This window comes from Eucyclogobius newberryi, unplaced genomic scaffold (assembly GCF_026437365.1).
Source record: "Eucyclogobius newberryi isolate DKJ021-1_F unplaced genomic scaffold, fEucNew1.0.hap1 SCAF_16, whole genome shotgun sequence".
Taxonomy (NCBI): domain Eukaryota; kingdom Metazoa; phylum Chordata; class Actinopteri; order Gobiiformes; family Gobiidae; genus Eucyclogobius; species Eucyclogobius newberryi.
The window spans coordinates 33740929-33756275 of NW_027315790.1; the positions used below are offsets into that span (position 1 = coordinate 33740929).

Here is a 15347-nt window from a genome sequence, read left to right on the forward strand (position 1 = left end):
TGACCGGTCCTTCTCTCTCTGTGTTTATCTGACCGGTCCTTTTCTTTGTGTTTATCTGACCGGTCCTTCTCTCTGTGTTTATCTGACCGGTCCTTCTCTCTGTGTTTATCTGACCGGTCCTTCTCTCTTTGTGTTTATCTGACCGGTCCTTCTCTCTGTGTTTATCTGACCGGTCCTTCTCTCTTTGTGTTTATCTGACCGGTCCTTCTCTCTTTGTGTTTATCTGACCGGTCCTTCTCTCTGTGTTTATCTGACCGGTCCTTCTCTCTGTGTTTATCTGACCGGTCCTTCTCTCTGTGTTTATCTGACCGGTCCTTCTCTCTGTGTTTATCTGACCGGTCCTTCTCTCTGTGTTTATCTGACCAGTCCTTCTCTCTTTGTGTTTATCTGACCGGTCCTTCTCTCTTTGTGTTTATCTGACCGGTCCTTCTCTCTGTGTTTGTCGCAGGATGTCGATCGTGAGCGTGGTCGCCCGGGAAATCCTGGACTCCAGAGGAAACCCCACGGTGGAGGTCGACCTGAGCACGGACAAAGGTGCGACTCAAACAGGTCATCGAGTGACCTTTAGGCGCTTTGACCTTTAGGCACCATGACCTTTAGGCGCTGTGACCTTTAGGCGCTGTGACCTTTTGGAGCTATGACCGGCACCGGCACCGGGACCTTTAGGCGCCGTGACCTTTAGGCGCTGGGACATATAGGTGCTGTGACCTTTAGGCTCTGTGACCTTTAGGAGCTATGACCTTTAGGCACCATGACCTTTAGGCGCTGTGACCTTTAGGCGCTGTGACCTTAAGGCACCATGACCTTTAGGCGCTGTGACCTTTAGGCGCTGTGACCTTTAGGCACCATGAACTTTAGGCGCTGTGACCTACTTTTTGACAGATTTTTGTCGACAAATACAAACAATGATGAGTTTCATAATTCCAGGTTTGTTCCGAGCAGCTGTTCCTTCTGGAGCCTCCACCGGGATTTATGAAGCTCTGGAGCTCAGGGACGGAGACCAGAGCCGCTACAAGGGCAAAGGTACTGACCCTCTGACCACTGACCTTTGACCCTCTGACCCCTGCCCCTCTCCTCTGCTCCTCTGACCCTCTCCTCTGTTCCTCTGACCCTCTCCTCTGCTCCTCTGACCTTTAGGCGTGTTGAAGGCTGTGGGACACATCAATGACACTCTGGGACCAGCGCTCGTGGCCTCAGTGAGTCAGTTACACATTTGAACATGACAGAACATGAAATATGAAGTCATAACGGCTGTACTGACGTGTGCTGTGGTCATAACGGCTGTACTGACGTGTGCTGTGGTCATAACGGCTGTACTGACGGCTGTACTGACGGTCATAACGGCTGTACTGACGTGTGCTGTGGTCATAACGGCTGTACTGACGTGTGCTGTGGTCATAACGGCTGTACTGACGTGTGCTGTGGTCATAACGGCTGTACTGACGGCTGTACTGACGGTCATAACGGCTGTACTGACGTGTGCTGTGGTCATAACGGCTGTACTGACGTGTGCTGTGGTCATAACGGCTGTACTATCGTGCGCTGTGGTCATAACGGCTGTACTGTCGTGTGCTGTGGTCATAACGGCTGTACTGACGTGTGCTGTGGACATAACGGCTGTACTGTCGTGTGCTGTGGTCATAACGGCTGTACTGTCGTGTGCTGTGGTCATAACGGCTGTACTGACGTGTGCTGTGGTCATAACGGCTGTACTGTCGTGCGCTGTGGTCATAACGGCTGTACTGTCGTGTGCTGTGGTCATAACGGCTGTACTGTCGTGTGCTGTGGTCATAACGGCTGTACTAACGTGTGCTGTGGTCATAACGGCTGTACTGACGTGTGCTGTGGTCATAACGGCTGTACTGTCGTGCGCTGTGGTCATAACGGCTGTACTGACGTGCGCTGTGGTCATAACGGCTGTACTGACGTGTGCTGTGGTCATAACGGCTGTACTATCGTGCGCTGTGGTCATAACGGCTGTACTGACGTGCGCTGTGGTCATAACGGCTGTACTGACGTGTGCTGTGGTCATAACGGCTGTACTGACGTGTGCTGTGGTCATAACGGCTGTACTATCGTGCGCTGTGGTCATAACGGCTGTACTGTTGTGTGCTGTGGTCATAACGGCTGTACTGACGTGTGCTGTGGTCATAACGGCTGTACTGACGTGCGCTGTGGTCATAACGGCTGTACTGACGTGCGCTGTGGTCATAACGGCTGTACTGTCGTGCGCTGTCGTCATAACGGCTGTACTGTCGTGTGCTGTGGTCATAACGGCTGTACTGTCGTGTGCTGTGGTCATAACGGCTTTACTGTCGTGTGCTGTGGTCATAACGGCTGTACTGACGTGTGCTGTGGTCATAACGGCTGTACTGTCGTGCGCTGTGGTCATAACGGCTGTACTGTCGTGCGCTGTGGTCATAACGGCTGTACTGTCGTGCGCTGTGGTCATAACGGCTGTACTGACGTGCGCTGTGGTCATAACGGCTGTACTGACGTGTGCTGTGGTCATAACGGCTGTACTGTCGTCTGCTGTGGTCATAACGGCTGTACTGTCGTGCGCTGTGGTCATAACGGCTGTACTGACATGTGCTGTGGTCATAACGGCTGTACTGTCGTGTGCTGTGGTCATAACGGCTGTACTGACGTGCGCTGTGGTCATAACGGCTGTACTGTCGTGCGCTGTCGTCATAACGGCTGTACTGTCGTGTGCTGTGGTCATAACGGCTGTACTGTCGTGTGCTGTGGTCATAACGGCTGTACTGACGTGTGCTGTGGTCATAACGGCTTTACTGTCGTGTGCTGTGGTCATAACGGCTGTACTGACGTGTGCTGTGGTCATAACGGCTGTACTGTCGTGCGCTGTGGTCATAACGGCTGTACTGTCGTGCGCTGTGGTCATAACGGCTGTACTGTCGTGCGCTGTGGTCATAACGGCTGTACTGACGTGCGCTGTGGTCATAACGGCTGTACTGACGTGTGCTGTGGTCATAACGGCTGTACTGTCGTCTGCTGTGGTCATAACGGCTGTACTGTCGTGCGCTGTGGTCATAACGGCTGTACTGACATGTGCTGTGGTCATAACGGCTGTACTGTCGTGTGCTGTGGTCATAACGGCTGTACTGACGTGTGCTGTGGTCATAACGGCTGTACTGACGTGTGCTGTGGTCATAACGGCTGTACTGTCGTGTGCTGTGGTCATAACGGCTGTACTGACGTGTGCTGTGGTCATAACGGCTGTACTGTCGTGCGCTGTGGTCATAACGGCTGTACTGTCGTGTGCTGTGGTCATAACGGCTGTGTCCTGTGGCGGTCAGGGGGTCAGTGTGGCTGAGCAGGAGCAGCTGGACAACATGATGATCCACATGGATGGAACTGAGAACAAATGTGAGTCGGAGGCGGAGCCACTTTTAAAACTTTTAAACTTCACGAAAAAGATGGAAATATTCTGAAAAATGATCAATAAAATGAATAGAACTCGATCGGCAGTTTAAAAAGGAACAGAACCGAGGACCTGGTTTAGTCCTGGTTTAGACCTGGTTTAGACCTGGTTTAGTCCTGGTTTAGACCTGGTTTAGACCTGGTTTAGACCTGGTTTAGTCCTGGTTTAGTCCTGGTTTAGATCTGGTTTAGACCTGGTTTAGTCCTGGTTTAGTCCTGGTTTAGACCTGGTTTAGTCCTGGTTTAGTCCTGGTTTAGATCTGGTTTAGTCCTGGTCTAGTCCTGGTTTAGTCCTGGTTTAGACCCAGTTTAGTCCTGGTTTAGTCCTGGTTTAGATCTGGTTTAGACCTGGTTTGGTCCTGGTTTAGTCCTGGTTTAGGTCTGGTTTAGTCCTGTTTTCGACCTGGTTTAGATCTGGTTTAGTCCTGGTTTAGACCTGGTTTAGACCTGGTTTAGTCCTGGTTAAGTCCTGGTTTAGACCTGGTTTAGTCCTGGTTTAGACCTGGTTTAGATCTGGTTTAGTCCTGGTTTAGACCTGGTTTAGTCCTGGTTTAGATTTGGTTTAGTCCTGGTTTAGACCTGGTTTAGTCCTGGTTTAGTCCTGGTTTAGACCTGGTTTAGTCCTGGTTTAGTCCTGGTTTAGATCTGGTTTGGATCTGGTTTAGTCCTGGTTTAGATCTGGTTTAAACCTGGTTTAGTCCTGGTTTAGACCCAGTTTAGTCCTGGTTTAGTCCTGGTTTAGATCTGGTTTAGTCCTGGTTTAGACCTGGTTTAGATCTGGTTTAGTCCTGGTTTAGACCTGGTTTAGACCTGGTTTAGTCCTGGTTTAGACCTGGTTTAGTCCTGGTTTAGACCTGGTTTAGATCTGGTTTAGTCCTGGTTTAGTCCTGGTTTAGACCTGGTTTAGTCCTGGTTTAGACCTGGTTTAGATCTGGTTTAGTCCTGGTTTGGACCTGGTTTGGATCTGGGTTAGTCCTGGTTTAGATCTGGTTTAGATCTGGTTTAGTCCTGGTTTAGACCTGGTTTAGATCTGGTTTAGTCCTGGTTTAGATCTGGTTTAAACCTGGTTTAGTCCTGGTTTAGACCCAGTTTAGTCCTGGTTTAGTCCTGGTTTAGATCTGGTTTAGTCCTGGTTTAGACCTGGTTTAGTCCTGGTTTAGACCTGGTTTAGATCTGGTTTAGTCCTGGTTTAGACCTGGTTTAGACCTGGTTTAGTCCTGGTTTAGTCCTGGTTTAGTCCTGGTTTAGACCTGGTTTAGATCTGGTTTAGTCCTGGTTTAGACCTGGTTTAGATCTGGTTTAGTCCTGGTTTAGACCTGGTTTAGTCCTGGTTTAGACCTGGTTTAGTCCTGGTTTAGAACTGGTTTAGTCCTGGTTTAGACCTGGTTTAGTCCTGGTTTAGTCCTGGCTTAGTCCTGGTTTAGACCTGGTTTAGACCTGGTTTAGTCCTGGTTTAGTCCTGGCTTAGTCCTGGTTTAGACCTGGTTTAGTCCGGGTTTAGTCCTGGTTTAGACCTGGCTTAGACCTGGTTTAGACCTGGTTTAGACCTGGTTTAGTCCTGGTTTAGTCCTGGTTTAGACCTGGTTTAGACCTGGTTTAGACCCAGTTTAGTCCCGGTTTAGACCTGGTTTAGTCCTGGTTTAGTCCTGGTTTAGTCCTGGTTTAGACCAGGTTTAGACCTGGTTTAGTCCTGGTTTAGTCCTGGTTTAGTCCTGGTTTAGTCCTGGTTTAGACCTGGTTTAGTCCTGGTTTAGATCTGGTTTAGTCCTGGTTTAGATCTGGTTTAGTCCTGGTTTAGACCTGGTTTAGACCTGGTTTAGTCCTGGTTTAGTCCTGGTTTGGACCTGGTTTAGTCCTGGTTTAGACCTGGTTTAGATCTGGTTTAGTCCTGGTTTAGACCTGGTTTAGTCCTGGTTTAGATCTGGTTTAGTCCTGGTTTAGACCTGGTTTAGTCCTGTTTTAGAACTGGTTTAGTCCTGGTTTAGATCTGGTTTAGACCTGGTTTAGTCCTGGTTTAGACCCAGTTTAGTCCTGGTTTAGACCTGGTTTAGACCTGGTTTAGTCCTGGTTTAGTCCTGGTTTAGATCTGGTTTAGATCTGGTTTAGTCCTGGTTTAGACCTGGTTTAGATCTGGTTTAGTCCTGGTTTAGACCTGGTTTAGACCTGGTTTAGTCCTGGTTTAGACCTGGTTTAGTCCTGGTTTAGACCTGGTTTAGATCTGGTTTAGTCCTGGTTTAGTCCTGGTTTAGACCTGGTTTAGTCCTGGTTTAGACCTGGTTTAGTCCTGGTTTAGACCTGGTTTAGATCTGGTTTAGTCCTGGTTTAGACCTGGTTTGGATCTGGGTTAGTCCTGGTCTAGTCCTGGTTTAGACCTGGTTTAGTCCTGGTTTAGTCCTGGTTTAGATCTGGTTTAGACCTGGTTTAGTCCTGGTTTAGATCTGGTTTAAACCTGGTTTAGTCCTGGTTTAGACCCAGTTTAGTCCTGGTTTAGTCCTGGTTTAGATCTGGTTTAGTCCTGGTTTAGACCTGGTTTAGATCTGGTTTAGATCTGGTTTAAACCTGGTTTAGTCCTGGTTTAGAACCAGTTTAGTCCTGGTTTAGTCCTGGTTTAGATCTGGTTTAGTCCTGGTTTAGACCTGGTTTAGACCTGGTTTAGTCCTGGTTTAGTCCTGGTTTAGTCCTGGTTTAGACCTGGTTTAGATCTGGTTTAGTCCTGGTTTAGACCTGGTTTAGATCTGGTTTAGTCCTGGTTTAGACCTGGTTTAGTCCAGGTTTAGACCTGGTTTAGTCCTGGTTTAGAACTGGTTTAGTCCTGGTTTAGACCTGGTTTAGACCTGGTTTAGTCCTGGTTTAGTCCTGGCTTAGTCCTGGTTTAGACCTGGTTTAGACCTGGTTTAGTCCTGGTTTAGTCCTGGCTTAGTCCTGGTTTAGACCTGGTTTAGTCCTGGTTTAGTCCTGGCTTAGTCCTGGTTTAGACCTGGTTTAGTCCGGGTTTAGTCCTGGTTTAGACCTGGCTTGGACCTGGTTTAGACCTGGTTTAGACCTGGTTTAGTCCTGGTTTAGTCCTGGTTTAGTCCTGGTTTAGACCTGGTTTAGACCCAGTTTAGTCCTGGTTTAGTCCTGGTTTAGTCCTGGTTTAGACCTAGTTTAGTCCTGGTTTAGTCCTGGTTTAGTCCTGGTTTAGACCAGGTTTAGACCTGGTTTAGTCCTGGTTTAGTCCTGGTTTAGTCCTGGTTTAGACCTGGTTTAGTCTTGGTTTAGACCTGGTTTAGTCCTGGTTTAGACCTGGTTTAGTCCTGGTTTAGTCCTGGTTTAGACCTGGTTTAGTCCTGGTTTAGTCCTGGTTTAGACCTGGTTTAGTCCTGGTTTAGACCTGGTTTAGTCCTGGTTTAGTCCTGGTTTAGTCCTGGTTTAGACCTGGTTTAGACCTGGTTTAGTCCTGGTTTAGACCTGGTTTAGTCCTGGTTTAGATTTGGTTTAGTCCTGGTTTAGACCTGGTTTAGTCCTGGTTTAGTCCTGGTTTAGACCCAGTTTAGTCCTGTTTTAGTTCTGGTTTAGTCCTGGTTTAGACCTGGTTTAGTCCTGGTTTAGTCCTGGTTTAGTCCTGGTTTAGACCTGGTTTAGATCTGGTTTAGTCCTGGTTTAGATCTGGTTTAAACCTGGTTTAGTCCTGGTTTAGACCCAGTTTAGTCCTGGTTTAGTCCTGGTTTAGATCTGGTTTAGTCCTGGTTTAGACCTGGTTTAGATCTGGTTTAGTCCTGGTTTAGACCTGGTTTAGATCTGGTTTAGTCCTGGTTTAGATCTGGTTTAAACCTGGTTTAGTCCTGGTTTAGACCCAGTTTAGTCCTGGTTTAGTCCTGGTTTAGATCTGGTTTAGTCCTGGTTTAGACCTGGTTTAGATCTGGTTTAGTCCTGGTTTAGATCTGGTTTAAACCTGGTTTAGTCCTGGTTTAGACCCAGTTTAGTCCTGGTTTAGTCCTGGTTTAGATCTGGTTTAGTCCTGGTTTAGACCTGGTTTAGATCTGGTTTAGTCCTGGTTTAGACCTGGTTTAGACCTGGTTTAGTCCTGGTTTAGACCTGGTTTAGTCCTGGTTTAGACCTGGTTTAGATCTGGTTTAGTCCTGGTTTAGTCCTGGTTTAGACCTGGTTTAGTCCTGGTTTAGACCTGGTTTGGATCTGGGTTAGTCCTGGTTTAGTCCTGGTTTAGACCTGGTTTAGTCCTGGTTTAGTCCTGGTTTAGATCTGGTTTAGATCTGGTTTAGTCCTGGTTTAGACCTGGTTTAGATCTGGTTTAGTCCTGGTTTAGATCTGGTTTAAACCTGGTTTAGTCCTGGTTTAGACCCAGTTTAGTCCTGGTTTAGTCCTGGTTTAGATCTGGTTTAGTCCTGGTTTAGACCTGGTTTAGACCTGGTTTAGTCCTGGTTTAGTCCTGGTTTAGACCTGGTTTAGATCTGGTTTAGTCCTGGTTTAGACCTGGTTTAGATCTGGTTTAGTCCTGGTTTAGACCTGGTTTAGTCCTGGTTTAGACCTGGTTTAGTCCTGGTTCAGAACTGGTTTAGTCCTGGTTTAGACCTGGTTTAGTCCTGGTTTAGTCCTGGCTTAGTCCTGGTTTAGACCTGGTTTAGTCCTGGTTTAGTCCTGGCTTAGTCCTGGTTTAGACCTGGTTTAGTCCTGGTTTAGTCCTGGCTTAGTCCTGGTTTAGACCTGGTTTAGTCCGGGTTTAGTCCTGGTTTAGACCTGGCTTAGACCTGGTTTAGACCTGGTTTAGACCTGGTTTAGTCCTGGTTTAGTCCTGGTTTAGACCTGGTTTAGACCTGGTTTAGACCCAGTTTAGTCCTGGTTTAGACCTGGTTTAGTCCTGGTTTAGTCCTGGTTTAGACCAGGTTTAGACCTGGTTTAGTCCTGGTTTAGTCCTGGTTTAGTCCTGGTTTAGACCTGGTTTAGTCCTGGTTTAGATCTGGTTTAGTCCTGGTTTAGACCTGGTTTAGACCTGGTTTAGTCCTGGTTTAGTCCTGGTTTAGACCTGGTTTAGTCCTGGTTTAGACCTGGTTTAGATCTGGTTTAGTCCTGGTTTAGACCTGGTTTAGTCCTGGTTTAGATTTGGTTTAGTCCTGGTTTAGACCTGGTTTAGTCCTGGTTTAGTCCTGGTTTAGACCTGGTTTAGTCCTGGTTTAGTCCTGGTTTAGATCTGGTTTGGATCTGGTTTAGTCCTGGTTTAGACCTGGTTTAGATCTGGTTTAGTCCTGGTTTAGATCTGGTTTAAACCTGGTTTAGTCCTGGTTTAGACCCAGTTTAGTCCTGGTTTAGTCCTGGTTTAGATCTGGTTTAGTCCTGGTTTAGACCTGGTTTAGATCTGGTTTAGTCCTGGTTTAGACCTGGTTTAGACCTGGTTTAGTCCTGGTTTAGACCTGGTTTAGTCCTGGTTTAGACCTGGTTTAGATCTGGTTTAGTCCTGGTTTAGTCCTGGTTTAGACCTGGTTTAGTCCTGGTTTAGACCTGGTTTAGATCTGGTTTAGTCCTGGTTTAGGCCTGGTTTGGATCTGGGTTAGTCCTGGTTTAGACCTGGTTTAGTCCTGGTTTAGTCCTGGTTTAGACCTGGTTTAGACCTGGTTTAGTCCTGGTTTAGACCTGGTTTAGACCTGGTTTAGACCTGGTTTAGTCCTGGTTTAGTCCTGGTTTAGATCTGGTTTAGACCTGGTTTAGTCCTGGTTTAGTCCTGGTTTAGACCTGGTTTAGTCCTGGTTTAGTCCTGGTTTAGATCTGGTTTAGTCCTGGTCTAGTCCTGGTTTAGTCCTGGTTTAGACCCAGTTTAGTCCTGGTTTAGTCCTGGTTTAGATCTGGTTTAGACCTGGTTTGGTCCTGGTTTAGTCCTGGTTTAGGTCTGGTTTAGTCCTGTTTTCGACCTGGTTTAGATCTGGTTTAGTCCTGGTTTAGACCTGGTTTAGACCTGGTTTAGTCCTGGTTAAGTCCTGGTTTAGACCTGGTTTAGTCCTGGTTTAGACCTGGTTTAGATCTGGTTTAGTCCTGGTTTAGACCTGGTTTAGTCCTGGTTTATATTTGGTTTAGTCCTGGTTTAGACCTGGTTTAGTCCTGGTTTAGTCCTGGTTTAGACCTGGTTTAGTCCTGGTTTAGACCTGGTTTAGATCTGGTTTGGATCTGGTTTAGTCCTGGTTTAGACCTGGTTTAGATCTGGTTTAGTCCTGGTTTAGATCTGGTTTAAACCTGGTTTAGTCCTGGTTTAGACCCAGTTTAGTCCTGGTTTAGTCCTGGTTTAGATCTGGTTTAGTCCTGGTTTAGACCTGGTTTAGATCTGGTTTAGTCCTGGTTTAGACCTGGTTTAGACCTGGTTTAGTCCTGGTTTAGACCTGGTTTAGTCCTGGTTTAGACCTGGTTTAGATCTGGTTTAGTCCTGGTTTAGTCCTGGTTTAGACCTGGTTTAGTCCTGGTTTAGACCTGGTTTAGATCTGGTTTAGTCCTGGTTTGGACCTGGTTTGGATCTGGGTTAGTCCTGGTTTAGATCTGGTTTAGATCTGGTTTAGTCCTGGTTTAGACCTGGTTTAGATCTGGTTTAGTCCTGGTTTAGATCTGGTTTAAACCTGGTTTAGTCCTGGTTTAGACCCAGTTTAGTCCTGGTTTAGTCCTGGTTTAGATCTGGTTTAGTCCTGGTTTAGACCTGGTTTAGTCCTGGTTTAGACCTGGTTTAGATCTGGTTTAGTCCTGGTTTAGACCTGGTTTAGACCTGGTTTAGTCCTGGTTTAGTCCTGGTTTAGTCCTGGTTTAGACCTGGTTTAGATCTGGTTTAGTCCTGGTTTAGACCTGGTTTAGATCTGGTTTAGTCCTGGTTTAGACCTGGTTTAGTCCTGGTTTAGACCTGGTTTAGTCCTGGTTTAGAACTGGTTTAGTCCTGGTTTAGACCTGGTTTAGTCCTGGTTTAGTCCTGGCTTAGTCCTGGTTTAGACCTGGTTTAGACCTGGTTTAGTCCTGGTTTAGTCCTGGCTTAGTCCTGGTTTAGACCTGGTTTAGTCCGGGTTTAGTCCTGGTTTAGACCTGGCTTAGACCTGGTTTAGACCTGGTTTAGACCTGGTTTAGTCCTGGTTTAGTCCTGGTTTAGACCTGGTTTAGACCTGGTTTAGACCCAGTTTAGTCCCGGTTTAGACCTGGTTTAGTCCTGGTTTAGTCCTGGTTTAGTCCTGGTTTAGACCAGGTTTAGACCTGGTTTAGTCCTGGTTTAGTCCTGGTTTAGTCCTGGTTTAGTCCTGGTTTAGACCTGGTTTAGTCCTGGTTTAGATCTGGTTTAGTCCTGGTTTAGATCTGGTTTAGTCCTGGTTTAGACCTGGTTTAGACCTGGTTTAGTCCTGGTTTAGTCCTGGTTTGGACCTGGTTTAGTCCTGGTTTAGACCTGGTTTAGATCTGGTTTAGTCCTGGTTTAGACCTGGTTTAGTCCTGGTTTAGATCTGGTTTAGTCCTGGTTTAGACCTGGTTTAGTCCTGTTTTAGAACTGGTTTAGTCCTGGTTTAGATCTGGTTTAGACCTGGTTTAGTCCTGGTTTAGACCCAGTTTAGTCCTGGTTTAGACCTGGTTTAGACCTGGTTTAGTCCTGGTTTAGTCCTGGTTTAGATCTGGTTTAGATCTGGTTTAGTCCTGGTTTAGACCTGGTTTAGATCTGGTTTAGTCCTGGTTTAGACCTGGTTTAGACCTGGTTTAGTCCTGGTTTAGACCTGGTTTAGTCCTGGTTTAGACCTGGTTTAGATCTGGTTTAGTCCTGGTTTAGTCCTGGTTTAGACCTGGTTTAGTCCTGGTTTAGACCTGGTTTAGTCCTGGTTTAGACCTGGTTTAGATCTGGTTTAGTCCTGGTTTAGACCTGGTTTGGATCTGGGTTAGTCCTGGTCTAGTCCTGGTTTAGACCTGGTTTAGTCCTGGTTTAGTCCTGGTTTAGATCTGGTTTAGACCTGGTTTAGTCCTGGTTTAGATCTGGTTTAAACCTGGTTTAGTCCTGGTTTAGACCCAGTTTAGTCCTGGTTTAGTCCTGGTTTAGATCTGGTTTAGTCCTGGTTTAGACCTGGTTTAGATCTGGTTTAGATCTGGTTTAAACCTGGTTTAGTCCTGGTTTAGAACCAGTTTAGTCCTGGTTTAGTCCTGGTTTAGATCTGGTTTAGATCTGGTTTAAACCTGGTTTAGTCCTGGTTTAGAACCAGTTTAGTCCTGGTTTAGTCCTGGTTTAGATCTGGTTTAGTCCTGGTTTAGACCTGGTTTAGACCTGGTTTAGTCCTGGTTTAGTCCTGGTTTAGTCCTGGTTTAGACCTGGTTTAGATCTGGTTTAGTCCTGGTTTAGACCTGGTTTAGATCTGGTTTAGTCCTGGTTTAGACCTGGTTTAGTCCAGGTTTAGACCTGGTTTAGTCCTGGTTTAGAACTGGTTTAGTCCTGGTTTAGACCTGGTTTAGACCTGGTTTAGTCCTGGTTTAGTCCTGGCTTAGTCCTGGTTTAGACCTGGTTTAGACCTGGTTTAGTCCTGGTTTAGTCCTGGCTTAGTCCTGGTTTAGACCTGGTTTAGTCCTGGTTTAGTCCTGGCTTAGTCCTGGTTTAGACCTGGTTTAGTCCGGGTTTAGTCCTGGTTTAGACCTGGCTTGGACCTGGTTTAGACCTGGTTTAGACCTGGTTTAGTCCTGGTTTAGTCCTGGTTTAGTCCTGGTTTAGACCTGGTTTAGACCCAGTTTAGTCCTGGTTTAGTCCTGGTTTAGTCCTGGTTTAGACCTAGTTTAGTCCTGGTTTAGTCCTGGTTTAGTCCTGGTTTAGACCAGGTTTAGACCTGGTTTAGTCCTGGTTTAGTCCTGGTTTAGTCCTGGTTTAGACCTGGTTTAGTCTTGGTTTAGACCTGGTTTAGTCCTGGTTTAGACCTGGTTTAGTCCTGGTTTAGTCCTGGTTTAGACCTGGTTTAGTCCTGGTTTAGTCCTGGTTTAGACCTGGTTTAGTCCTGGTTTAGACCTGGTTTAGTCCTGGTTTAGTCCTGGTTTAGTCCTGGTTTAGACCTGGTTTAGACCTGGTTTAGTCCTGGTTTAGACCTGGTTTAGTCCTGGTTTAGATTTGGTTTAGTCCTGGTTTAGACCTGGTTTAGTCCTGGTTTAGTCCTGGTTTAGACCCAGTTTAGTCCTGTTTTAGTTCTGGTTTAGTCCTGGTTTAGACCTGGTTTAGTCCTGGTTTAGTCCTGGTTTAGTCCTGGTTTAGACCTGGTTTAGATCTGGTTTAGTCCTGGTTTAGATCTGGTTTAAACCTGGTTTAGTCCTGGTTTAGACCCAGTTTAGTCCTGGTTTAGTCCTGGTTTAGATCTGGTTTAGTCCTGGTTTAGACCTGGTTTAGATCTGGTTTAGTCCTGGTTTAGACCTGGTTTAGATCTGGTTTAGTCCTGGTTTAGATCTGGTTTAAACCTGGTTTAGTCCTGGTTTAGACCCAGTTTAGTCCTGGTTTAGTCCTGGTTTAGATCTGGTTTAGTCCTGGTTTAGACCTGGTTTAGATCTGGTTTAGTCCTGGTTTAGATCTGGTTTAAACCTGGTTTAGTCCTGGTTTAGACCCAGTTTAGTCCTGGTTTAGTCCTGGTTTAGATCTGGTTTAGTCCTGGTTTAGACCTGGTTTAGATCTGGTTTAGTCCTGGTTTAGACCTGGTTTAGACCTGGTTTAGTCCTGGTTTAGACCTGGTTTAGTCCTGGTTTAGACCTGGTTTAGATCTGGTTTAGTCCTGGTTTAGTCCTGGTTTAGACCTGGTTTAGTCCTGGTTTAGACCTGGTTTGGATCTGGGTTAGTCCTGGTTTAGTCCTGGTTTAGACCTGGTTTAGTCCTGGTTTAGTCCTGGTTTAGATCTGGTTTAGATCTGGTTTAGTCCTGGTTTAGACCTGGTTTAGATCTGGTTTAGTCCTGGTTTAGATCTGGTTTAAACCTGGTTTAGTCCTGGTTTAGACCCAGTTTAGTCCTGGTTTAGTCCTGGTTTAGATCTGGTTTAGTCCTGGTTTAGACCTGGTTTAGACCTGGTTTAGTCCTGGTTTAGTCCTGGTTTAGACCTGGTTTAGATCTGGTTTAGTCCTGGTTTAGACCTGGTTTAGATCTGGTTTAGTCCTGGTTTAGACCTGGTTTAGTCCTGGTTTAGACCTGGTTTAGTCCTGGTTCAGAACTGGTTTAGTCCTGGTTTAGACCTGGTTTAGTCCTGGTTTAGTCCTGGCTTAGTCCTGGTTTAGACCTGGTTTAGTCCTGGTTTAGTCCTGGCTTAGTCCTGGTTTAGACCTGGTTTAGTCCTGGTTTAGTCCTGGCTTAGTCCTGGTTTAGACCTGGTTTAGTCCGGGTTTAGTCCTGGTTTAGACCTGGCTTAGACCTGGTTTAGACCTGGTTTAGACCTGGTTTAGTCCTGGTTTAGTCCTGGTTTAGACCTGGTTTAGACCTGGTTTAGACCCAGTTTAGTCCTGGTTTAGACCTGGTTTAGTCCTGGTTTAGTCCTGGTTTAGACCAGGTTTAGACCTGGTTTAGTCCTGGTTTAGTCCTGGTTTAGTCCTGGTTTAGACCTGGTTTAGTCCTGGTTTAGATCTGGTTTAGTCCTGGTTTAGACCTGGTTTAGACCTGGTTTAGTCCTGGTTTAGTCCTGGTTTAGACCTGGTTTAGTCCTGGTTTAGACCTGGTTTAGATCTGGTTTAGTCCTGGTTTAGACCTGGTTTAGTCCTGGTTTAGATTTGGTTTAGTCCTGGTTTAGACCTGGTTTAGTCCTGGTTTAGTCCTGGTTTAGACCTGGTTTAGTCCTGGTTTAGTCCTGGTTTAGATCTGGTTTGGATCTGGTTTAGTCCTGGTTTAGACCTGGTTTAGATCTGGTTTAGTCCTGGTTTAGATCTGGTTTAAACCTGGTTTAGTCCTGGTTTAGACCCAGTTTAGTCCTGGTTTAGTCCTGGTTTAGACCTGGTTTAGTCCTGGTTTAGTCCTGGTTTAGATCTGGTTTGGATCTGGTTTAGTCCTGGTTTAGACCTGGTTTAGATCTGGTTTAGTCCTGGTTTAGACCTGGTTTAGTCCTGGTTTAGACCTGGTTTAGATCTGGTTTAGTCCTGGTTTAGTCCTGGTTTAGACCTGGTTTAGTCCTGGTTTAGACCTGGTTTAGATCTGGTTTAGTCCTGGTTTAGACCTGGTTTGGATCTGGGTTAGTCCTGGTTTAGATCTGGTTTAGATCTGGTTTAGTCCTGGTTTAGACCTGGTTTAGATCTGGTTTAGTCCTGGTTTAGACCCAGTTTAGTCCTGGTTTAGTCCTGGTTTAGACCTGGTTTAGATCTGGTTTTGTCCTGGTTTAGACCTGGTTTAGTCCTGGTTTAGACCTGGTTTAGTCCTGGTTTAGAACTGGTTTAGTCCTGGTTTAGACCTGGTTTAGTCCTGGTTTAGTCCTGGCTTAGTCCTGGTTTAGACCTGGTTTAGACCTGGTTTAGTCCTGGTTTAGTCCTGGCTTAGTCCTGGTTTAGACCTGGTTTAGTCCGGGTTTAGTCCTGGTTTAGACCTGGCTTAGACCTGGTTTAGACCTGGTTTAGACCTGGTTTAGTCCTGGTTTAGTCCTGGTTTAGACCTGGTTTAGACCTGGTTTAGACCTGGTTTAGTCCTGGTTTAGTCCTGGTTTAGTCCTGGTTTAGACCAGGTTTAGACCTGGTTTAGTCCTGGTTTAGTCCTGGTTTAGTCCTGGTTTAGTCCTGGTTTAGACCTGGTTTAGTCCTGGTTTAGATCTGGTTTAGTCCTGGTTTAGACCTGGTTTAGACCTGGTTTAGTCCTGGTTTAGTCCTGGTTTGGACCTGGTTTAGTCCTGGTTTAGACCTGGTTTAGATCTGGTTTAGTCCTGGTTTAGACCTGGTTTAGTCCTGGTTTAGATCTGGTTTAGTCCTGGTTTAGACCTGGTTTA

General features: G+C 46.2%; 1 protein-coding gene across 1 annotated transcript in view; it reads left to right on the forward strand.

The window, feature by feature from the left end:
• Positions 1-434: 434 nt before the first annotated feature.
• Positions 435-15347, forward strand: part of LOC140362224 (gamma-enolase) — a 41087-nt gene continuing 26174 nt past the window's right edge. Inside the window, exons 1-4 of the mRNA XM_072448316.1 lie at positions 435-534; positions 928-1023; positions 1138-1196; positions 3318-3387. Coding sequence (XP_072304417.1) covers positions 450-534; positions 928-1023; positions 1138-1196; positions 3318-3387 — 310 coding nt within the window. The 5' untranslated portion in view covers positions 435-449. The remainder of the gene's footprint in view (positions 535-927; positions 1024-1137; positions 1197-3317; positions 3388-15347) is intronic.